A 23114-nucleotide genomic window follows, 5' to 3' on the forward strand; every position below is an offset into this window, starting at 1 on the left:
ACAGCCCAGCTGGCTCGGAGAGAGCCAAGCCACAAACCTTTGTTATCATTCTTTCCTGTTCTATTCTTATCTAGCCTTCTGATGAAATCCTTTCTTCTATTCTTTTAGTATAGTTTTAATGTTATATATATCATAAAATAATAAATCAAGCCTTCTGAAACATGAAGTCAGATCCTCGTCTCTCTTCCCTCATCCAAGAACCCCTGTGAACACGGTCACAAGAGGTCAATTACTAACCAGCATTTGCTGCTCATTGTACCCTTCACTCCTTGTTCCCTCTTCTCTTAAACTTTTCATTGTCACTGAGTGAATACATTTTCTGGATCTGGATTTCCTCCTCAGACAGGAGCAGCAACATGAAGAGACTTTTCTAGCAAGAATTAAACTTCCTCTATCCTGCAGTTGGGCCATCTCAGTGTTCCACTGACCCAGTGCAGCCTGTGTTCCCTCCCACCAGCCCTGGACTCCTCTAAAAACCCCTCAAAGCCAGTAGAAAAAGCAATTGGAGGGCTCTGATGATGAACCTTCTCAATATTCTTCACTTTCTCTTGGTCTTAAACTTATTTGGGTGTGTGCATGATTGTTTTTTAATGGCCTCACAACAAGGAGCAGCTGTGCACATTTCTACAGCACTTTGGTTTGCAAGCATTTCATTCTCACAGTGCACAGCAAAAGAAGGGACAGCCCAGGCTGACTAACATTGATTAATGCCATTATTTTGGGGCCAGCAGGAACAGGCTCTGCCTGCTAAAGTTAGTGATTTCATAGCTTTGTTTTTGTCACTACAAAGCTTTGGGACACAGAGCCAGCTCTGCATTGGGATTCAGTGCAAAGGTGTGGCTGGAGATCAGTGGTGGTGTGGTGGGTTTGACCTTTGCCTAAAGTCTGTTGGAAGCTGGGTTGTTAATTTTGCTGCTGGTTGTTATAATTGTTTTGTGTCTCCCCTGTCTCCTTGGATTTTTGCATGGGCCCTGCAAAGTCCTTAGCAGTTGTGTTTGTGGCTAAAATACAAAAAAAGGAGGGAATTGTGGAAGAGGTTTTACAGTGACTGCTGTGAGCCAGAGAGAAGTTTGATAAGAGGATCCATGTTAACCCCTGAAAGAATTTCCTACCAAGGTCATTGATATAGAAACCAAGAAAGAAGGATTAATAAGAGAAACCTGCAACTGCCTACTCCAATGAGCACTTTGTTTTTCTCTCATGACTGAAGTGTAACCTAAGGAGTTTTGTAAGAAAGTATAAAAAGCATGCATGTCATAATAAAAAACAGGTTTGAAGCCTTCTGAAAATGGAGTGTGTTGCTTTGTATTGTCTCTGTCTCAACTACAACAGTGGCCAGGGTGGTGCTGGTCAGGAGTGGTGCTGCCAGAGCTGTCTGCCAAAGCTGCCAGCTTTAGGGGCAAGAGCAGCTCCCCAGTGGGAGGTGCCTCTGTCTGCACAGAGGGTAAAGGCAACAGCTTCAGCAGAACTATGAATAGGTAGCAGAAGAGGAGAACACAGAATAACAGGTAAGAAAGCCTCCCCTTCTGTTCTGCCATCCCAGGTAAGTGCAGCCTGGACAGAATGTGCCCCTCTGCTTTTTCTCTCTGACCCCTTTGGTGCTGCACAGAAAGTGATGCCTCTCTATGAGAAATTGGAATGTGCTTTGGATTGTTTCTCCATCTGCCCATTGTTTCTCCATCTTCTATTCCACATCAGTGGCCCATGAGCATCACTCATAACCACAGGGATTGTTTATTCTTGTTTTTATGCCCTTCTGTTGTGGTGGACGAGTGCAGAGCTCTGCTGTACATGGAACTGGTTTGGGGGTCTGGAGGGTTTGTTTTGTCCCTGTAAAATACAAATGAATCCCTGAAGGAAAGCAGCTTTAAAAAGTTTTTGGTTAGTGGTGGAATCATGTTGGTGATATGGGTTTCAGAAGTGGCAGAAATAGAGATTTCTTCAGGACTAGTAGGAAAACTGCACTCATAATAAATTCTGCATCTATACCAGAAAAAAACCCCAAAACAACTGCAATTCAAAGTTTCTAGGACAGGGTTTATATTCAATTCTTATAAAACTGCATATTCAGAATAAAAGCTGGGGTTCGTTATCCTTTGACTGGCAGGGGAAAGAATGAAAAACTAGAATTGAATAAATACATAAATGATTGTTGGGGTGGTCACTGATGGTGGATTGGGGGGGGATAGTTACTGGGGAGCCCTTGGCCAAACAATAAAACACTGAGCATGCTGCCAACAACATTATAAACTTGTGGTGTGTTTCCCAGGTCTGTAATATTGGCTAAATATAAAGTGTGCAGGAAATAAAGTTTTGTCTCCTCAAAAGCTGTATAAATTGTTGGGACAAATAGCAACTGATATTCTCTCCATGTGAGCTCTATTTCCATGTGTAGATCTGCCTGGGTAAGTTGCTAGCAAATCATGCCATGGTAAGTTCATTTTGCTTCAAAAAAATAAGTTTCAGAGAGCGTTTCAGTATTTTACAGCAAAGACTTCAGTGATGGTGTGTAGAAGAACCATGCTCTATTAAATTTGGTGTCTTAGGTTGGAAATGGGGGTGTGTATTCTGTCCCCATCTGTCAGAGGTGGGGCAGTTCTGTTCTGTTCTTGGGCAGTTTTTTCTTTCTCTCTCCCACAGCCAATCCTCCCTCCAGGAGATCTCTTCTGTCCGTGGCCAGAGAGTGTCCCTGCGTGGCTGATCAAATTCCACCATCCCATGGGGAGATGCTCCGCCCAGGGGAGGAGCCAAGCATTCCTACCTGGATCCAATCTGAGGCCTGGGAACAGCCCAGCAGCCTTTGCCCACTGCATTCCCAGAGGAGCAGCTTTCTGCTGCCCTGCACTGCCAGAGGGAGCCCAGGCCCATCTCCAGCAGCCCTGGAGCTGCAGAGGAAAACTCCCCCCTTGTCCAGGATCCCTGCTCCAGCAGAACCACATTGTAAACAAAGTAAACAAATTCCCTGTAAACTGGGAGGTTTGGATGTAGGAATTCTTTCAAAAGTCCCCTATGGGGCAATGCACTTAATGACATGGTTCCTTTTTAATTATTGTATGGGTTGTAGGACAGGTTCTGAGAGCAATTTTGCAATGTACCCCAGTGCAATAATGCTTAGGGCTTTCTAACTTCAGAACACTTGACAAATTAATTAATGTTGGAAAGAATTGGATTACAGGAAGGAAAGGAAGTGGGATAAAGGTTAAGTGATTGTTCCTCACTCCTTTTTTACATGCTCAAGCACATCAGAGATGAACCCATGAGGGAATTTGTCTGTCTCTCCCCTTCTTGACAATCCTGACTAAACACCCCAAAAATGTGTGTGTCTTTACAGCGCTTTTAAAACTCACTGTCCCCTGTGTTGCAGGTTTTCAGTAAGGCACAAAAGAGACCCCAACAAACTCTTTAAGGCTTTCTCAGCTGTACAAGCTCTGGCTCCTGGGATTTTGCTGACTTTTTTCCAGGGAGACCCCTTTTGTGTCAAGGCAAGCCTGGGGCCTGGAGCCTTGCTGGTGTCATCTCCTGGGGATGGGATGTGCCTATGGCTGGAGAGGGAGTGAGAAGAACAAACATTACAACAGAGGATCCCTGGGAATATTCCCAGACCTCAGCATGGTGCTGAGTAATGCGTCCCACAGTTATGCATCCCTCGCTTGTGACAAATCCTCTGTCTGGGAACATTTTATTTAATTTTATCTTGTCTCAGGACACAGCACTTACATGATTTCCTGTCAAAGCACTGCAGCGTTTCACAGTCCCTTGAAGTGTTAATGACAGGTAGCTGTCAAAACCAAATTGAGAGCATTTTAAATGCACTTTACTTCCTACTTGGGCCTTTTTTTTTTAAGAATGATCCTTTTATGCAACTAGCATGTTTATTAGAATTCTTCTTTTATGCAGCTAGCATGTTTATTAGCATGTTTATTAGAATTTTTCTTTTTTTAAGTGGAAATTCACCAGTTGAAAGTATCAGAGATTCCATGTGCACTTCTTTGAAGTCACTTGTCATTTTTCTCAACTAAAACATGTTGGCTCAGACATTTGACAACAACATAGGGACAAGTCACACTCAGAAGTGCTTTTGTGGTTTTGTTCACTCTTCTCAAAAGGCCATGAATTCCCTCTGTGCTGGGGAACAGTGTGTGACCATCAGGCACCACTGCCAAAATCATGGAGCTGGAGATATAAATGGCAGGGGTGAACTTTACTGAGAGTTATAAGAAAATGAATTGACATCTTCTAGTTTGGGCTAATTTCATTAAAGGGATTTGGAGACTGTGTTAAAACTTACACAGAGAACTGAAAAAACTGAGGGAGGGTTATTTATGAGGTTCAGTCAATGGGAAGAAAAAAAATTGTGAGCAGAAAAATAAAATTTCCTATTAGAAGCCATCTTCAATTGATGATTCAAAGAAGGAATCCCCATAATGTCAGAGAAAAATGAAAAGAGTTTAGCTTCTGAAAAAGTGTTGCTCAGACTGAGTGGTGGCCTGTCAAAGCATGGTTCATCCTGATAGTGGCTACCCCAGAAATGTTTATTCCAATGTCAGCATTCCCTGAACTTGCAATTTTGTTTTGATTCCAAGCCCTAGTTTGTTGTAAGGCACCGTGTCCCCAAAAAGCACTGGGAGTTGCCTCAGTGCCAGCTGTACAAAATTGCCATTTCACATGGACAAAAGTAAATTGTGACTATGAAACTGCAAGAATTGATTCTTCTTTTTCCTCCCCCTTCCCTATCCCTCCTTCATTAGATCTGAAAGTGAAAATCTCCCCAGGTGAGTACATTACTTTCCCCCAATATCTTTTATTTGTGTTAAAGCATAAAAAGCCCTCCCCAAAATAGTTGGAATTTATAAAGGAAGAAACTGTTTTGAAAACATTTTTGCCAGTTTTTATTGGTCTTCCCAGAATGCTGCAGATGCAATATTCTAATAAGTACTTGACTCCTTAAATTGTTTGTGTTTACAGAGTTGATAAATGCTGCTCTCTCTGGGTTACCTTGCAATGAGAAGGGAGGGCAAGAGAAGATGATTTTTGTGGTGTTGTGTTTCTGCTGACACTTGACCAAATAGGACAGCTTCTGCTTCCTTTAATAAAGTAATTTTTAGCAGCACCTTGAACTGTTGCAAAAGTCTCCTGCTGTAACATAACCAAGGGCATTATTTCACATGGGCTGCCATGAACACTTTTGTTATGCTCTGGGGTATCCATTTTTCCTCACTGAAAATTATTTCTAATGAAATCTTCATGTAGCCAAGAGTTTCTTTAAGGTAAAAAGTAAGCACTGCCATTTACAAAAAAATGAGAGTCCATTGGCAGGGCTTCATTCTTGCTCCCAGATGATGGGGTTTAAAGCTGATTTACCAGAATTCCAAATAAAAGAGAGAAAAGAGAAGACACAGCATCAGTCTGCCAGGAGAAACAAAGTGCAGCTCAGCAACCCTGTCTCACAATATCCTCCAGATGTTTGAGATTTTTGGTGGAACACCAGATTGCATATGTGTCAAACCTAATTCCATCCATTATGATTTAACTCACAGTGTTTTGTAGTGCTCAGGATGGCAAACTCTGCAAGAGTGAAGGGGAATTGCATTTTCCTGGAAGGCCTGAACAGTTCTATAAAAAACATCAGTAAGCAGAGAAAACAATGTCTTCCCCCAGAGAATACTCCCTATACAAGTGTAGGTTTTGGTTGCATTTTTATGAATGGGAACTGATTTCTTATTCCAGATTGTGTGTATGGACTCTATTTGTGCCAGAAGGGAATTACATATGGCTTTGTTTCTCCCCCTTTTTCTGGCCAGAAATGTTCTGTGACTATGATTCTTTATCAGTCTGTTCAAAAGATGACAGACTGATAAAAAACTCACTCGTGGGTGAGTTTTTGTACCCTTGTTCTTTGAAACAATCATTCAGGATGGAAAAGGTCTTTGAGATCTATAACCTGTCAGAGCACTCCTTATTCTAACAGCAAGGGCACCCAATGAGGTGGTGGTTGATTGTTTCACTTGCTTGATTGATACATTGAGACATAGGATCTGAAATAAAAGAAAAAGAGTGTGGGAGGTGAAGAGGTTGGAAAATGCCTGGTAGGGAACTGTATCACATTTCTGGTGTCAATGATTTTCAATTTTTAATAGGGTGAATCTATTTGGGATAATGGGTTAATAAGGAAAGTAGAAGGATGAATAGGAAATTTCTCTTTAATCCTAGAATTTTATAGCTAAGTATTAAAAACGGTACATGCAAGTTTTCTCAAGTAACTGAAGGCTTTAAACAGTGATTATTCTCTAATGTTATGTTTCAGGGAAATTCTGTGGAGAAGATATTTCATTATCTCTTTTGATTGGCTCCAACAGCATAAGGCTGAAATTTGTTTCTAATGATGAGGATTATGGAACTGGTTTTTCCATTACCTACAAAGCTCTTACACCAGATATTCTTCCTGGTAAGTTTAAACCAAGTAATGTGCCTGCCTACACTCTTGGGTGGGGACCTGGAAAAAAAATGTCAAGAGAAAACAAACCAGAGGAAACCCCTTTGGTATTTCTGTGTGGATGATGCTTTCATTGGGGGGCCTTGAGGGAGGCAGCTGAGGCTAAAACATGTCCTGGAGAATTGTGTTTGGTTTTTCTGTGCACAGCAGTTCACCAGCCATAAGGATGGGCCCAAGTGCCACCTGCTGAGTCTTAAAAGAACTCCTGATGTTCCTGTTCTGGCAGCACTTCTAGCTGGTGCTTTCCTTTCCATTTTTTTCTGCCTGCATTTCCAGCTGCTGGCTGTGAGTCCCTTCTTGAAGAAGGAGTGTTGGAGAGTATGCACTACCCAGAGCACTGCAGCAACCTGGCAGGCTGTCAGTGGATTATCTGTGCTCCAGAGGCCCTTGTAGTTAAGATATAACATGAACCCTTTTTGGGTCTACATGATGGAAATGGGCACCACTGAGTTAACAAGAAATGACGCAGCTAAGGACAAACAATATCAAGCAACATGAGCATGAATGATGCTGCTGGATGCAGTAAAAAGGAATCACTATCCATCCCAAAAGACAGATAGGTTTGGATTTGTCCTTTAGGTTATAGTAAAATAAGATTTCATGGGTTAAATTTCATCATGACAGATTCTTCTAGAAAATTTAATATTTATGTATCACCTGTGAGAGGTCTGAATGTCACAGAAACCAAACCTTGCAGGAATCACTCACAATCGTAAAGACCCTGTAGATCTTTGAATTTTTTCCATATGACTTTCACAACAAGGTTCACTCTTTCATTTTTAAATTTTAAGCTTACATACCAGTCTTTTGAAGTAGAAGAGAGTGAAGATTGCTCCTATGATGCCATGACTGTGTATGAAGATGTGGGAAAAGAAAAGGAAATAGCTTTGACTTTTGATTTTTAATTTTGGGGATGTTCTATTTATTTTATGACTTTCACTAGTCCTATTTTCCAGTGTAAATTTGCTTGCAGAGTCTCAGGTAATATTATAGTACTAGTTTCAGTACCTTGAAAAATGCTTGTAGGTATTGCTAATTTTTCTCAACTTACAGAGGCAAAGCCACAGTGAAGTGAACAATTTTTGAGTGTTTAAATTCCGTGTGAAATGCAGTTCTGAATTGGTTCCAGTGAAGAAAATACATAGCACGGTAATTTGGGTCTATAGGAATGATCACACACAAAGCACCCAAGACATCTTCTTGTCAGAGTCCAGCTGTTCATCACTCCAGAGCATCATTCATGTAATTTTTAAATTTTTGCCACTTGACTTATAGTGAATGAGAGGAAATCCTATCCCAGAAAACTGTTCTCAGCACTTGCTTGAAGCTGGTGCTTAGATTAGGGAAAATCAGGTAGCTGAGGTGTTTCATTTGTAAGGAAGTTTGTGGGTGCTGCAATAGACTGTTGTGAAATGATGCCAGAGACTCCTTTTTCTGATGAGAAAACTTCTGAACAGGCTGCTAGGAATAGGTCAGTCCTTCAGCCTCAGCCTGCTTATCTCTTGGTCATGGTTACTTTTTACCTTCCTGTCTGAAAGCTGGAATATACAGAATATTGTGCACCCACTGTTGAAAGAGAGAAGGATTAAAAAGTATCTGTTAATTTTTTAGTGAGCCTTTGCTTTCTCATTTTTAGTTGAGTCTTGTGGATTTGCCCTACCAGCACCTGCTCCAAGCTCCTCTGCTGTGATGCTGGTTGTCTTCCTCCCTGATGAGACAGAGACCTTTGGAGGATTCAGAGCTACAGTTTCCTTTGTTCATCTAACAGGGAACAGAAAACTAAATAGAAACTTGGGAAAATGCCTCCTTGGGACAGCACAAAGGGCTCTTCAGTGGATTGGTGTGGTGTTCTGTTCTTGTTTCGTTCCAGTTCCCCCTATCACGGGCAGAAGTAGTTCTGTCCCGGAATTCCCCTGCCTCAGGCAGTTTAATGTCAATCCCTTCGCCCCTCCTATGTTGCTATGGTTTCTTTGATGTATTCAGGTTTTCCCCACCCCAGTCCCCTTGTCCATCACCCAGCAACCCATCCTTTTCTTCTAGATTCTTCTCTCCAGGGCGTCGGGTGATTGGTCAGGGGCTGGGGCCCCTCCTCAATTTTTTCTTGATTTGTTGGCTTAGCCTGTCACTCCTGGTATGTATCTAAGTTTCTGTGTCCTCATTCGTTGTTTAAGGTTTACACCCATACCCACCCCCCTGCCTTTATAAGTTGCTGTAATCCAATTGTGCATTGCTCAGGTGGTAACCCCCTTCCCTGACAGCTTCCTCTCACCCTGCTTCCCCCGCCTGGTTGGATAATAAATCTGACTTTTTCCTGCCACCTGAGTCCTCCCTTTCTTCTGCGTGCATCTTGGCTGCCGCCCTTCCGTGAGTCGCTGACCCACAGGTGCGGATCCGACTTGGGGTCGGACAAGCACCCGAAACTGCGAGCTGGGCTGTGGATCGCCGGGTCTCCGAACACCAGCACGGCCGCAGATTGGCTGTTCAGAATTATTTTGCTCTAGGAGATTCTCATCTAACAAATTGTTTCAGTGAAAAAAAAAGGATTGTGAACCTCTTCAGGCATTAAACAAAGGACTAATGAATGGTGAAAACAAACAATGAATCTGGCTAAAACCTGGGAGTCGTGTTTGTGGCACATTTTAAATAGCACTTTAATACTGTAATAGCAGAAATCTGTTTCTTCTACAAAAATAAGAAAATAAAAGTTATTCTAAAATACAAATATTACTTAAGACATCCTGCTAACACACTGACCACCCTCATTTGCTAGATTTAAATACTTTGAATTCAACTAAAGATGAAGATTTTGAAAACATGAGTGTTACTGAAGAAGAAATAAAGGTTATGACAGGTAAGACAATCTCAGTTATGCTTCCTTCATGGGAATAGAGAGTACCTTTTGGACTATAAATACCTAATGGTTGCAGTTGGTCCAGATTTTTTTAGTAAGACATTCGGAGGAAATAAAAATATGCACTGTGACATTTCCATGCTTTGACTTTAGCAGAACCTAATTTTTCTCGGTTCCTTCATCTTGCTAAGTGATGTGCAGCAGTTCAATAACATTTCAGCATGTATGTCAGGTTACACCAACTTCCCTTAGTGAAAACAATTGCAAAGACTACAGAGTAATTGAAAATAACAATCAGCATTTTAGAACTGCCCTTTCCCCCTCTAGTAGTCTATAGAACTGGATGAGTCCCTGTTCATTGTAGGTTTGAGGCTAAAACTTCTGAAGGCAAATGGTAGCTTTCATCTTGGTGAAGCTCTGTTTTTGCTAGCATCAGCTCCTCAGGGTGGTCTAAACATTTAGAGCCTATTAAATGAGGGAAATTAGAAGATTTAGCAAAAAAGGGGGAGGTGGAGCTTGAAATGCTGTGGGGTTGCCCTTAACTGGAATGTTCTTTACTTCTCCCAGTCTTAACCTAACCTCTAAAGACTTCTTGGAACATCAGTGCTTTCTGTTTCAGAGGATGCTTGTGGAATGCCTTCAAATCAGCCCAGGTTCCTCTTCAGTAGGATAACTGGAGGTGAAGAAGCTGTGCCCTACTCGTGGCCTTTACACACTGCAGGCCAGAACATTCCAGTTAAGTTCAAACTGCAGATGATCATATCTGTGGAGGAGCAGTCCTTGCCCAAGATTGGGTTGTCACAAGTGCCCACTGCCTTCATTCCAGGTGAGTGCAGTGGGATGAGCCCTTCCCTGGGAATGTCCATAACTGCACGGTGTGCCCCTGCAGCCTGCTGCTTCCATCCAGCAGATTGATTGATACAAATCAATCTTTCAAAATAGTTTTTAATGTAAATGCGATTCCCAAATTCTCCATGATGAAGCAATCCAACAGCCTGAACATTGATCCCAATCTGCATTTACACAACAGCTTTTGTGTGACTGTCAGCCCAGATCTGTGCCTTCACTGAGCTCCAAAGCTCAGAATCCCAGAGGATGTGTGAGTGAGAGGTGTATTGTCTCTGTGCTCACTGGTCACTGTCACCAAGACAGAAAGATTAGGGCACAAATTGCCACTTTGCTCACACTGGATAAATGTTTTTTCCAAGGCTCTCTTCCTACCCTTGCTGGATGGAGTTTTCTTCATGATTTCTGTTCCATGTCACAGATGCACAATCTTGACTTGTTAATATCAGAAAGCTGGTGGTTTCTGGAGCTGCTTTAACTATGTTCCCTTCTTAATGCATCTTGGAAATTTATAAAATCAAAGTTACTTAAAGCCTCATGTTCCCAAGTCTTTCAGAAAATGTCAATGTCTTTGCTTTCCTAGAAAAGGTCAATCAAGAAATATTTTATACACCCAAATTAACTCTGACACTGCCCTGCTGCAACTGGCTGAGCTCTTGGAATTCACCACCTCCATGCTCCCAGTGTGCCTCCCTGCCATGGAGGAGGTGCTGCAGCCCTCGAGGATGTGTGAGGTCACAGGGTGGGGTGCACCTGAATCATGTATGCAGTCTTTGCTGCTCGGGCATGTTGTGGCTGTGTTTTAAATACCACATCCTGTGGTAGAACAGTCCTTCTGTCTATATGTTAGTTTTTGGAGAACAGATGTGTTAAAAAGTTTTCACTTGTGTAAACTCAGCTGGACATAAAGGGACATGGGTGGGAGGAGAGAAATCAGGTAATTTAGATTGAGACCATTTGAAAAGGAGAGAAGTAAAGCTTCCTTCTGGAACCACTAATTCATGCCTCTACTGCATGATGTGTTTTAATTCAAGACAGAGAAAAGGGGAAAGTGTGGAGAGCTTTTTGGATAATTGGCTAGCTGAGAAGGGCCACTTTGATGTGATACCGTTAGATAAAGATAGGGGAAACAAGCTGGGGATTAAGTAATCAGTGTCCAATCACTGACAAGGGTCATGGTGACCTTCGCTGCAACAGGAAGATGGGGGAGAAAATCTTTTGCCAGAAAATGAAGATAGCCTAAGTAGAATAGCTAGAAGAATATAAACATAGAAACAAAATAATCATTAGAGCATAGAAGTAGGTGTGGTTGATCTAAGTGTGCTTTAACCAATAATGAGCTCAGCTTTTGCAATATGTATAAGCTTCATTAACACCAATATAAATATGTGTGAGTTATCAATAAACTTTGAGATTTGCTGTTCACGCATATTGTGTGCTGCAATTCTTCCGCCGTTCACGACAGGAAAGAACTGCAGCAGCTGGAAGTCCCCGTCCTGGCACCTGACATATGTCAGAGCTATTACATAAACCTTCCCAGGAAAGTGACCCTGGGGATGATCTGTGCAGGATTCCCTCTGGAGGAAGGCAAGGACTAAGTTGCCTTTGGGCCAGGTGGGTGGAAGTGTAAAATCTCCCAAAGCTGTTTTCTTGCAAACAGGCTGTGGTGATTCACAGTGAAAGATTCCTTAGCAGTCAGATCTTAATTACCCATATTGCAAAAAGAGTTACTTCCATTGAACAAAGGTTGTGCCTCTCTTTGTTTTTTTAAAAATTAAAAACCCCAAGCACGTGAGCAGATGGGACCTCTCCTTGCTGAACTGAGATTTTAAAAACAGCAGGAGTGATGTTGGCTGGGGACAAGGTTCCTTTGTCCTTGTGGAGGGTTGTGAAAAATGTGTATTTTATGATTGGCTTTTCGCAACTATTACAATGAATATTATGTGTGTTATGTTAGAAAGTTATGCTGTATTGATTTTCTTAAGTAGCATGTTAAATACAGTTTTAGGTTATAACATAATGTTAAAATAAAAACTATGCTGTGTAAGATACTTTTATTAAAGAAAGAACTTGTAGTGAGATAGCAGCCACGGGACACCTAAATCTTCCAGAGAAAGAGAATTTATTGCTCCCTTATCAGAAGAAACAAACTTCTCCTGCCTTGCTCAGGCATGATGACGCCGACGCCGTCAGGATTCAGAGGAAGAAGCTGACACTGACCAGCCAGAATCCTGTGTTTGAATGGAATTTATGTATCATGTATGAGATGCACGAATATGCAACAGGCTGTTGCTTTTAAGGGTTAATCCTCTGTTATGTGTGTCCTTTTTCAGGCTTGTGCTACCCAGAAAAAGGTACCCAGATTGTCCCTACCTCTTTGTTTTTATTGTCTCGTATTGTCCTAATCCAAATTGTCCAAGTTATTATTACTCTAATTATATTGCTATTTTTGTAACCATTTTATTATTATTATTAAACTTTTAAAATTTTAAAAACAAGTGATTGGTGTTTTTCACAGGGTGATTCTGGAGGCCCATTAGTTTGTCCTTCAGGAGACAACTCGAGGTTTTACACTCTCCATGGAATCACTAGCTGGGGCTTGGGATGTAGAAGGAAGAACTACCCAGGAGAATACACAATGTTAGGGTTTTGTTTTGACTGGATCAAGAAGAATATTTATAGTAGCAGTATGTATGGAAAAAACCCCCACAAAACAACCATTAAATTAATCCTTTTGCTATTGTTAGATGATTAATTTGAGGTCTTTTTCAGGGTGTTATTTTTATATTTGGGTGTCCAGTACTCCCTGAGATCTTGGCTGTTTAAAATATCCCTAGCTGAATGCCCAAAAAAGAAACAAACTTAAATCAGCAGTAACTTCTGAAAATGTTATTTCTTCCAGCTGTATTATTGTTATTCCACTCCCTCCTGCATTTCATGTGTGGAAGAATGTTTTCCCTGCTGTGACTTTGCAGCCTCATTTCTCAGGGTTGGGAGGAAGTAGAGGACACGTGGTGGCAGCTGAGTCTGCTTTGACAAGTTTACAACCTGTCTTCATTGATGATCTTTGCAGAGTTTACCCCATTTTATTCTTCTTCTTTTTTTCAGAGCTCCCCATTTTCATTGTGTGAAATGAATGGATCCCATCGTAAAACATTCCCAAGGCACAAATGTCATTGAAAACAAAATTTGGTGGGAACATGCAGGCTTCTTGGACTGATGAACAGATTCCAGAGTAGCTGATACTTACCCGGGGGAATTTACTGCTCATTCACCTGAACTGAGACTCTGGCTTTTCACATGTGTTGGAGCAGTCATAAGTTACCTGCAGTCTTGACACTGTTAATCCATTTTAGAAGGAAAAAGAGGGAAAATAAGACACATGAGCCAAGCATGTCCTTGAATGTAGTGCTGCAGACTGTAAAAATACTGCAGGATATTTTTAAGACAGTTTCTGGTTTTACAAATTGTTTGGTGTTTAAACAAAAATGTTTGAAAAGACAGGTGTTACAGGCCAAGGGAGCATGCAAGAACTGATAGCTCTCCTAATTAATCAATCCATTAACTTGTAACTAGCAGTTTAATTAATGTCCAAAAGGCTGCTTATGCAGAAATCTGTGGTGACAGGCTCCAATTAGCTTTGCAGAGCCCTCTGCTCTCAGCTGTAGTGTTTAAAACTAGATTAGTAGGATAGTACAACAGGTAGCAAAAGAATAATCCTCCTTTGACTCAATGGTCCAGATAATAACTAGAAGGTAAGATATCTCACTTAGTTTTTGTTGATATTAATGGCAAAAATATCTACAGAGTTTTTCCCATACAAGAATTTTGATGCCAGTAACCCTCCTTTTGTTATAATATTTGTTTTGAACTTTGGTTCTTTAGTTTTTTTTAAACTTTCAATTTTATTTTGCAGCTGGGGAAACAATAATCTCACTGATTTTATTATCCAATGAATAAGGTAAACATATTTCACCACTTTCTTCTCTTCACCGTAAAGTTTGAGGCAAAAGCCCACAAAATATTGAGCATGAGGTCTTTTGTGAAGCTATGAAAATACTTAGCAGTGGAAGAATTATGGGCAAATTGAGATTCAGTGATTCAGATTAACAGCTGTGTTACATTATTGATAGAGTTTATGTGCTTTATCTTTGCCAAGCTCTCTGAACAGAGATCTTTAGAGAGAAATGGAGGGAAAATATGCTTTGTAAATTTTTATCATAGAAGCCTGTTAATGTTTGGTTATGGTGGAAGTTGCCATTAGCTGACTGTATCAGTTTATGCTGGGAGCAGATGTGGATTATCTCTTGGCTGCTGTTCTCTTTTGCTTAACAGGAACACAGTGACTTTTATCTGTTTATTAATTTAAGACAAGGATTTCAAGTGGATGCGTTCAGAATACCAAAAATTGTGTGGGAAGAACTACAGGTGATGTCAGCTGTGATGATATTGAATGCAGTGATAAATTGGTATCTCTTATGAAAATTCCTATCTTAAATTCTATCTTAAAATGTCTGCTTTTGATTTGATTGTTATGGCACTAACTTTTTGCTTGGCTGCTTGTTGTTGGCCTGTTGTGTTTCTCTTAGCATGATTTTACAAGGAGCCTAGTTTTGCTTTTGTTTGTGGCAACTTTTTGGTCTCTTTAAGGTGCCAGTACCTTTTAGCAACAATGTAAACTGTTTTCTGATGCAAATGAAATCTTGATTAAAAAAAAACCTCAAACACAACTAAAAAAATAGTAAAAAATTACTTTCAACGGGGTTCATGTAATGGGATTCTATTTTAGTTTTTAGGTGAGGCTCTGTGACTGCAGGTGGTTCTGGTTAGCTCTGGAATGCTGTCCTGATGGTGTCCTGCTCTCTGTGTTTCTCTGCCTGCGGAGGTAACACATTCCGTGCCTTTCCTGAGCCTCCTCCCACTGTGGGTCTGCCCAAAAGAACACAACAACCCTATTCTCATTGCATCTTCCTTTTTTAATTTTACCCTCACTTTATTTCCCTTGCACTTTTCCAGAGGCGGCACGAGGGCATGTTTAGTTCTCATTTAGGAATCCATTAATTGCCATGCGTTGGGTGCACAGAAACACTGCTATTTCTTCATCTGAACTGACCAGCTTGACTTTGTTGCCCTCTGTGAAAAACGCCAATCACTTGTTTTTAAAATTTTAAAAGTTTAATAGTAATAAAATGCTTATAAAAAGTAGTAATACAATTAGAGTAATAACAATTTGGACAAATTGAATTAGGACAATATGAGACAATAAATACAAAGAGTTACGGACGTCCGGGTACCTTTTTTATGGGCAGCACGAGTCCGAAAAAGGACCCACGTTAACAAAGGATTAACCCTTAAAAACAATAACCAGTTGCATATTCATACACTTCATACATGATGCATAAATTCCATTCAAATACAGGATTCTGTGTGGTCATCGTCAACTTCTTCCTCCGAATCCTAACAGCGCCTTCGAGGCAGGAAGAAGTTCGTTTCTTCTGATAAGAGGGCAATAAATTCTCTTTCTCTGAAAGATTTAGGTGTCCTGTGTCTGCTATCTTGCTGCGAGTCCTTTCTTTAAAAAAAGTATCCTACATAGCATCGTTTCTATTTTAACATTTTTTACAGCCTAAAACTATATCTAACACAGTACTTAAGAGAATTAATACAGCATTACTTTCTAACACAACACATATAATATTCATTTTAATATTTGCATAAAATACATGCATTTTTCACACCCTCCTTTTCTATTTCTTGGTAGAAAGAATTGTGAAGCGTTGGAAGGGGCTGCCCGCGGGGTCACTGTTCCCGGAGGTGTTTAAGGAAAGGCTGGACACGGCACTCAGTGCCACGGGCTGGTTGACACGGTGGTGTCCGGTCACACTTTGGCCTCGGTGATGCCAGAGCTCTTTCCCAACCTCATCGATTCTGTTGACACCAAGAACTCGGCCCCCGGGACAGCCTGACCCGCCCCGGCTGAGGGCGGAGCGAGGCTCCCCTCACTGTCCTGGCCCAGCCCCGCCCGGCCCCAGGCGGGACCGGGAGGAGCAACGGGGAGGCGGGAGCCGAGGAGGAGCCGAGGAGGAGCCGGGAGGAGGAACCCGAGGAAGGATCAGGAGGCGGAACCGGGAGGAGGAAGCGCGAGGCGGGATCTGCGCGGCCGGGGCTTAGCGGGCCCCGGGAGCTGCGGGCAAGGCCGCCATGGAGGCGTTTGCGGTGAGGGCTGGGGCTGGGGAGGGCCGTGCCCCTCACGGCCGCCGTGCCCCTCACGGCCGCCGTGCCCCTCACGGCCGCCGTGCCCCTCACGGCCGCCGTGCCCCTCACGGCCGCCGTGGCCTCACCGCCTGCCCTTCTTCTCCTGCCAGGGAGCGCCTGTGGCCATCGCCGTGGCCGTGGTGGCGGCGTCGGCGCTGCTGCTGCTGCTTCTCCGAGGGACGGCGCGGAGGCCGAGCCGCCCCGTCACCCTGCAGGACCCGCTGGCCAAGTACCCGCTGCGGTTGCTGGACAAGGAGGTACCCGGGACTCTGGGGACATGGGGCATCGAGGGTCCGAGGGCAGTAGGTGCGCTGGCCTGGGAGGCTCTTGGCCCTGGGCTACCCCAGGGATCGAATCCCCAGAGCAGGGCAGGGAGCTCTCCTAGGATGGCTGTGCCCCCCGCAGCCACACTGTGATCCCCCCAGGGTAGAGCAGGGTGTGTAAAAGAGTTTATGGCATGCTGCGAACTGCTGTTTCCCGATGCTTTGCATGTTCGTATGCTGGCTGTGTTCCTCCCTCGGTTCTTGTCCTGGGTGCACCATGAGAAGCAAGCCCGGAGCTGCTGCACGGCAGTGTTGCCTGATCTTTGTCTGCCAGCATGCAATGTGCTCACTAGCCTTGGGCACAGAGTTTCCTGGTTTTATCTGCGTAAAGATGCTGTAGGGATTGTGCAGGCCGGCAAAAGTCACTCCTTGTGAAGGTAAAGAGGAGAAGACGGCTTCTGAGACTCCTGGTTATTTCAACTTTGTTTTTCAAACAAAGCAGTTTTCTGTGTCCTTTCCCAGTATTAGGCTTGCATGCTAACAAAGAGCAGGCTTGCTGAAGCATATTGTGTTGAGTAGAGTTTGAAATTCAAAGTAGTGGTGATGCTGACCTCATTCTAACCTTGGTTTTTTAGGAAATCAGTCACGATACCAAGAAATTCAGATTTGGGCTACCCTCAACGAATCACATATTAGGATTACCTGTAGGCAAGTACTGTAAACAATTACTTGTATTTCTGGTTTCTCACAGTTCTTGGACTTCTGACTGTGAATTTAAGGCTCAGCAAAGCAAGGAGTTGAAAGCTGCATCTGAATGCTGCTGTCTCAGAGAGAAATGTCAGGTTTCCCAGAGGGGTTGTATTTTGGATCTTTTGTGGGTGCTTTGTCCAGTTGTGTGGTGTAGCTTAGAAATGGAGCAGAGACTGAACTGAGCCTGATGGAATTTGTCACCAGTCAGGATATAAGCAAGAGTGGTATATGTATGTCAAAGCTTTTTCATGTTTCTTATTTGCATTTTACTTCCATCTGGTCCCCTCAGATGGAAGTAAATTGGCAGTCTATTGGCAATTGCCCTCATGGTTTTGGCAAATACAAATACTTGTAAAGGAGGAAGGGGGCAACTCTGCTGCCTGGGAACATGCTGAAATATTCAGAGCCTTTCCTGTGCATGCACTTCCCTTTGAATTACACACATTTCCATGCAACTTTATCTGGAATTCTGTAGCACGAATTTCAGCCTAGGATTGGCCTTCTTTGCTGTGCCCTGGAACACTGATAGCACTGAACCTTGGACCTTGAGTCAGTGAAAATCTCTGCAGGGGAAAGTCTCTCTCTGATCTGCAGATGTGGCTCTGTTTGTTCTGCACTGTTTGGCAGTTCCCTGAGCTGTGTGGCAGGTGTCAGGGTCATCCCATTCCATGCTCTGAGCATGTCCTTGCATGCTGCCTGTTTTTCTCCAAACTCTCTTCTGGCTTGTATGGAAAAGAGTAATGGAATTAACTAGACAAATGGTAAACCAGCTGAGATGTGCTCTGCAGTGCATGTGTTTATCCAGGTTCATTCTTAAAAATTTAGGAATAAGATCCTGAAACTGTATTACTGCCTGGGAGATGCCTGCTCTGTGCTGAAAAAAGAGAAGAAACTGAATGTTTCATGCAGCATTTATATGGCAAAGATTTTCTCTGTCATTGCATGTGTTACTCATGCAGGTTACACACAAGCAGGTTACAATACCTGCCTTTCTCTCTTGTCCTCCATGGGTGAAAAAGATAATCAGATTGTAATTCTTTCTCCTCAGGCCAGCATGTTTACCTTTCTGCAAAAATTGATGGGAATCTGGTGGTTCGAGCCTATACCCCCATTTCCAGTGACGAGGCAAAAGGTTATGTTGATTTAATTATAAAGGTAAATTTTGGTTTCCTTTATTAGAGGTAAGTTGCTAACTGGAAGGAGGGCAAGCACTTCATTTTAGTGAAATAGTTTGTTTTGATTTAGTAATCAAATTTCGTTGTCTTTAATTCAAATTTTTTTAGATTATGTTTTCATCAAATCTCATATTTTTCAAATAGGGTGACTGCATGGCAAACAACTCATTGCCCTTGAATAGTAAGTTGTGTCCTGTGTATCTGCTGTGGGGCACTGAGGGATGGCAGAGGAAAAGTAGAGGGAGGACAGAATCACTTCCCTGGCAATACTTTAGGAATTTCCCTAATATCTTTTACTTGGCAGCGCATGGATACTGATCTCTCTCCCTCTAGATGCCTGTGCTGCTGCTACTGCTTAATGCAAACAGCTCTAAGCAGAAAACAAGTCACACAAGGGAAATCCTTTAAGCTAGGGGATGCAGGATTATCTGATCCCAGGACTTCTGGATTTCCTAATCCTTTTCTATGATAGAGTTTGTCCTTAGGCAAAAATCCAGGCTTTTTTAAAATTATTTTTTGCATGTTCTTCATGTTACAAGGGTGGTGAATTGTTATGAGCTGCTTAATGCTTCTTACATGCTTTGAAAGCTGAAAAAGCTGTTGTGTGGCTGACTAGGAAAGGTTTATAAGGAAAAGATGCAACAGTGCTGTTTTCAGAAGGAACAGCTACAAAAATGGGGTGACATAATAGGGCAGCAGTCCCTAATCTGCCTGCCACCCATCCCTGTTATCCTGGCTGTTTGCAGGGAGCAGAGGGACATGTGCCCAATAGCACATTTTACTTTTTTTGGCTGCTTCCTGTTGCAAGGCTCACGAGATAACTGGGAGCAAAGAATTACCTGGATTTATTTCTCAGGTGTTGAATTTCAGACCTGCAGAATTATGTTCTACAGATACTGTCTGTAGGAAAGTTAGTGGTTGATAATGTGCAAATAATTGTTCTTACAGGTCTACCACAAAAATGTGAACCCCAAGTTTCCAGAAGGTGGGAAGATGTCCCAGTATCTAAATAACATGAAGTTTGGAGACACCATTGATTTCAGAGGGCCAAATGGACTCCTGGTCTATAAGGGGACAGGTACTGTGACGCAAAGGTGGGGGAGCAAAAGGGAGGTATTGGTTATTTTCAGAGGTGTTTTATAAAACTTGACAGCTGTAGAGAATATTTTTTTAAGTGGAAAAGAGGAAAAATCACCTTTCCTAGACTTGACCATGAGCCTGTCAGAGTTGGTATGATGGGAAAGAGTACTTTGTGTATGGAATAACTGATGAGTGTCTCACTCCTGGGACTATAAATCTGAAAAAAATTGCTATTGCCTTATATGACTGAGAAGTCTGCACTGGAAATAAAATACCTTAGCTATATATTTGGAGGGAGATGCTCCAGATGCTTCTTAAGCAAGTGAGGTTGTGGCCTAAAATGTCCTCTGAGAATCTCTGTGCTGTTACTGAGACTGAGCTGACTGAGAGCTAGCTCCATTTCATAATTAAAATCAGGTCTGAGTTGACTGTGAGGAAATAAGCTCAGAGAAGTAATCCTCTTGTAGGATACAGGTGAAAGATTTTGCAGTGATCTTGACTGAGAGGAGCTGTGCACTTAAGTCTCACCTCAGAGTGCTCAGCACTTGTCTGGATGCTGACCTCTCTCCTGATGACTCTATCTCAGCAGAAGGGAGGGATTTCCAGAATTTTTTTTTTAATTAATTGATCACCTGTGGTAATTTATTCCCATGGAATTTGTGTCCATGTTTGTTTGGAAGCTAATGTACCTATAGATTTGGAATATTTCTTCTAGGTACCTTTCTTATCAAGCCTAATAAGAAGTCTGAAGCAGAGAAAAAGTTTGCAAAGCACCTTGGGATGATAGCTGGAGGAACAGGTAAAACTAATCCCATCATGTGGGGTGTCTAGAGAATGAAAATGTTTTTTGGGTATATGTGAGGACTACCCCTGTACTTTAGTAGCAGAGTATTTACACACCTGCATTTCTTTTCATTAATTTATTTTCATGGTGGCAACAGTGAGGCATTCTAGTGGTTTGAGCTCAGTCCTGGGGTGTGGCAGCCTGAGACCTTGTGACCTCAGAGAACTCACTTCATCAGTGACAAAAAGAATTTTAAGAGAATGTCTTGAGGGGTAAAATTATGTGATGGAGAATCCTGAAGAGAAAGCCCTGCATACAAGAATTGTGAGTTTGTTCTGGAACTGTTTGTCATAATAGAAATCCCCAATCTGCACTCCATGTGGATTAGAAATCCAGAGGTGTGTAGCCCTGTGCAGACTGAGATCCCATTGAAGACTAAAGTGAGGCAGCATTCACAGTGAAACTGTAGCCATGGAAAGAAATACCCACTTTAACCATTTTGGTTTTTAACAGGAATAACTCCTATGTTGCAGCTGATCCGTCAGATCACAAATGATCCTAAGGACTCCACAAAATGTTACCTCCTTTTTGCTAATCAGGTGAGTGTTCTGACTTAGCTGTTTGTTCTTTTTTAATAACCTACTTGGTTTGCTGGCCTCTGAGCTTTTTAAACTGATGGCCCTTGTTTCATACTCTTTCCTACTTAGCTGTCTCCTCATAGTTTCACTGAATTCCTACATTAGGGAGTAAATACAGCAACCAGATCCTGATCCCTCTGCTCATCCAAGTCCTTCATTGATTTCAAGGAAAAAGGATTCGTTTCCACTAATCTTTTTATACAGCTAACCTTCACCATGCTGGTCCAGACACATTTGCCAGGGTCAGGGACAAATCCAGCTCGTGATTTTAGCCTGGATTAAAAAGTTGTTCTAATTGCCATCTTTAGGACTGTGTTTAGGTGGCTGTAGGTCTCACAGTTTGTTGTTCTTTACAGAAGCCTGTAATGATAATAGCTGCCATGGAGGGGACAAAATACCAATGACTTTATTGATTTACATAGTTTTTATCATTGCATTTGCTGTGAATGGCAGATGAGCTCCCAGCAGAGGGCTCCTGGGATGGTTTGGAGCTAACCAGCATTCTTATTTTGCAGACAGAAAATGATATATTGCTGAGAGCTGAGCTAGAAGACATTGCCAAGAGGCATCCTGAGCAGTTTGTGCTGTGGTACACCCTGGACAGACCTCCAAAAGGTAGGGACACATGGAAATGCCCTTGCTTATCCCTGTCAGAGCTGCACTCGTGCTCAAGGGGACAGCAGAGTAATGTAAAATGTTCTTGTCTTACCCTTTGAAACAAACCTTACCCCACACTCCTGTTTTAAAAAGGGATCTAAGCCAGGTGGGGACTTAAAAAGTGGGAGCTCACAATTAACCTCATTTGGGTCAGATGTGTTACTCAGTGCATCTTTTCATGTATTCCAGTTTTTGAGAGTTTTCATCAAAAGTTCAGCTCTGTTTTGGGCTATCTCCCAAATGAAGTTATGTTAGCATGCTGTTGGCACTAAATTGTTTAATACCTGTAAATATTATGCGCACATCTTTGTTTTGCAGCAGCTCCAGATTAGATTCTGGTGAAACAGAGTTGCCATGTGTATAGATTAAGCTTCTTGGCTCACTTCAAATGGCAAATGCATTCAATTATACTAGTGCTTGAAACAGTTTAGCATTTCCTCTTTTGTTTTCTCTTATCACTAAACGACATGGCAGAGCTTTTGTTGACATTAAACTTTGTCACCTCACCATTCCATCTCAAAAAAAAAAAGGTACAGGTCTCAATACCTCTCCCTGCCACTGGGTGACCCCACTTCACTGGAAAAGCTGATTCACTCTTCCTTTTTATTTCTACCTGCTCATTTCTTTTAAATTTTATAATTTATTGTTTTAAGACCTCTATGTCTTATCACCCAAATCCTTGTTATCCACATGTTTGTTGTCCCTGTGGAAGAGGATCACTAGGTTTGAGCTGAGTGAGAAATTTAACCCTGTCCTGGCTTGCAGTGATGGTGCCATTACTTGATTCTCCAGCTACTTAATGAGGTTTAAAGAGGTTTCAGCCTGTACAGAGATTCAGAGTAATTGAATTAATTTCTTTGTTGCAGACTGGAAGTACAGCTCTGGCTTTGTCACTGCAGACATGCTGAGAGCCCACCTGCCTCCCCCTGGCAGTGAGACCCTCATTCTCATGTGTGGGCCACCACCAATGATTCAGTTTGCCTGTCAGCCCAACCTGGACAAGCTTGGCTATCCCAAGAGCAGTACATTTGCTTACTAATACTGATGTCACCTGGTACCTTTTTTGGAAGTACTGCATATTTTTCTACAAGAACAGTTGATGTGCAACTGTGCAGCAATTAGGAATTGTGTGTGTGTGTTTTTTAACACCTTGATGTTATTTCTGCAGGTTTATAACTTCATAATTACATTATGTGTTTTAATACTAAGAAGTTGAGATGTCATCTTGAATTGTATGGGAGTTACTTAGTCTTACCTCTGGAATTAGCATAAAATATTAATTCTGAGGGAAAAAAAAATAAAGATGAAATGTCATCCACATG

At 42.1% G+C, this 23114-nt stretch overlaps 2 protein-coding genes across 2 annotated transcripts; both read left to right on the top strand.

The window, feature by feature from the left end:
• The first annotated feature begins 1896 nt into the window (after positions 1 to 1896).
• LOC118686959 (ovochymase-2) lies at positions 1897 to 16361 on the top strand. The gene is given in 19 exon segments (XM_036383580.1): positions 1897 to 1950; positions 3365 to 3371; positions 3462 to 3524; positions 3527 to 3634; positions 4749 to 4772; positions 5538 to 5628; positions 5728 to 5873; positions 6305 to 6445; positions 6770 to 6886; positions 7280 to 7379; positions 8131 to 8259; positions 9262 to 9344; positions 9964 to 10064; positions 10067 to 10170; positions 10774 to 10952; positions 11231 to 11243; positions 11656 to 11788; positions 12709 to 12881; positions 16133 to 16361. Coding segments are annotated over 19 exon segments (1995 nt in total).
• On the top strand, positions 16293 to 23112 carry LOC118686895 (NADH-cytochrome b5 reductase 2). Its single transcript, XM_036383408.2, has 9 exons — positions 16293 to 16406; positions 16556 to 16702; positions 17344 to 17416; positions 18507 to 18613; positions 19582 to 19711; positions 20429 to 20512; positions 21011 to 21096; positions 21651 to 21750; positions 22659 to 23112. Exons 1-9 carry the CDS (start codon positions 16392 to 16394, stop codon positions 22829 to 22831), a joined length of 915 nt encoding a protein of 304 aa, XP_036239301.1. The 5' UTR covers positions 16293 to 16391; the 3' UTR covers positions 22832 to 23112.
• The last annotated feature ends 2 nt before the right edge of the window (positions 23113 to 23114 follow it).

This window comes from Molothrus ater, chromosome 6 (genome assembly GCF_012460135.2).
Source record: "Molothrus ater isolate BHLD 08-10-18 breed brown headed cowbird chromosome 6, BPBGC_Mater_1.1, whole genome shotgun sequence".
Classification (NCBI taxonomy): Eukaryota; Metazoa; Chordata; class Aves; order Passeriformes; family Icteridae; genus Molothrus; species Molothrus ater.

Bases quoted from the DNA above. Each gene is read 5' to 3' on its own strand.
- LOC118686895 (XM_036383408.2), top strand. The intron at 17,417-18,506 runs GCAAGTACTGTA...CTTTCTCCTCAG, and splicing joins CATATTAGGATTACCTGTAG to GCCAGCATGTTTACCTTTCT. The intron at 21,097-21,650 runs GTGAGTGTTCTG...CTTATTTTGCAG, and splicing joins ACCTCCTTTTTGCTAATCAG to ACAGAAAATGATATATTGCT.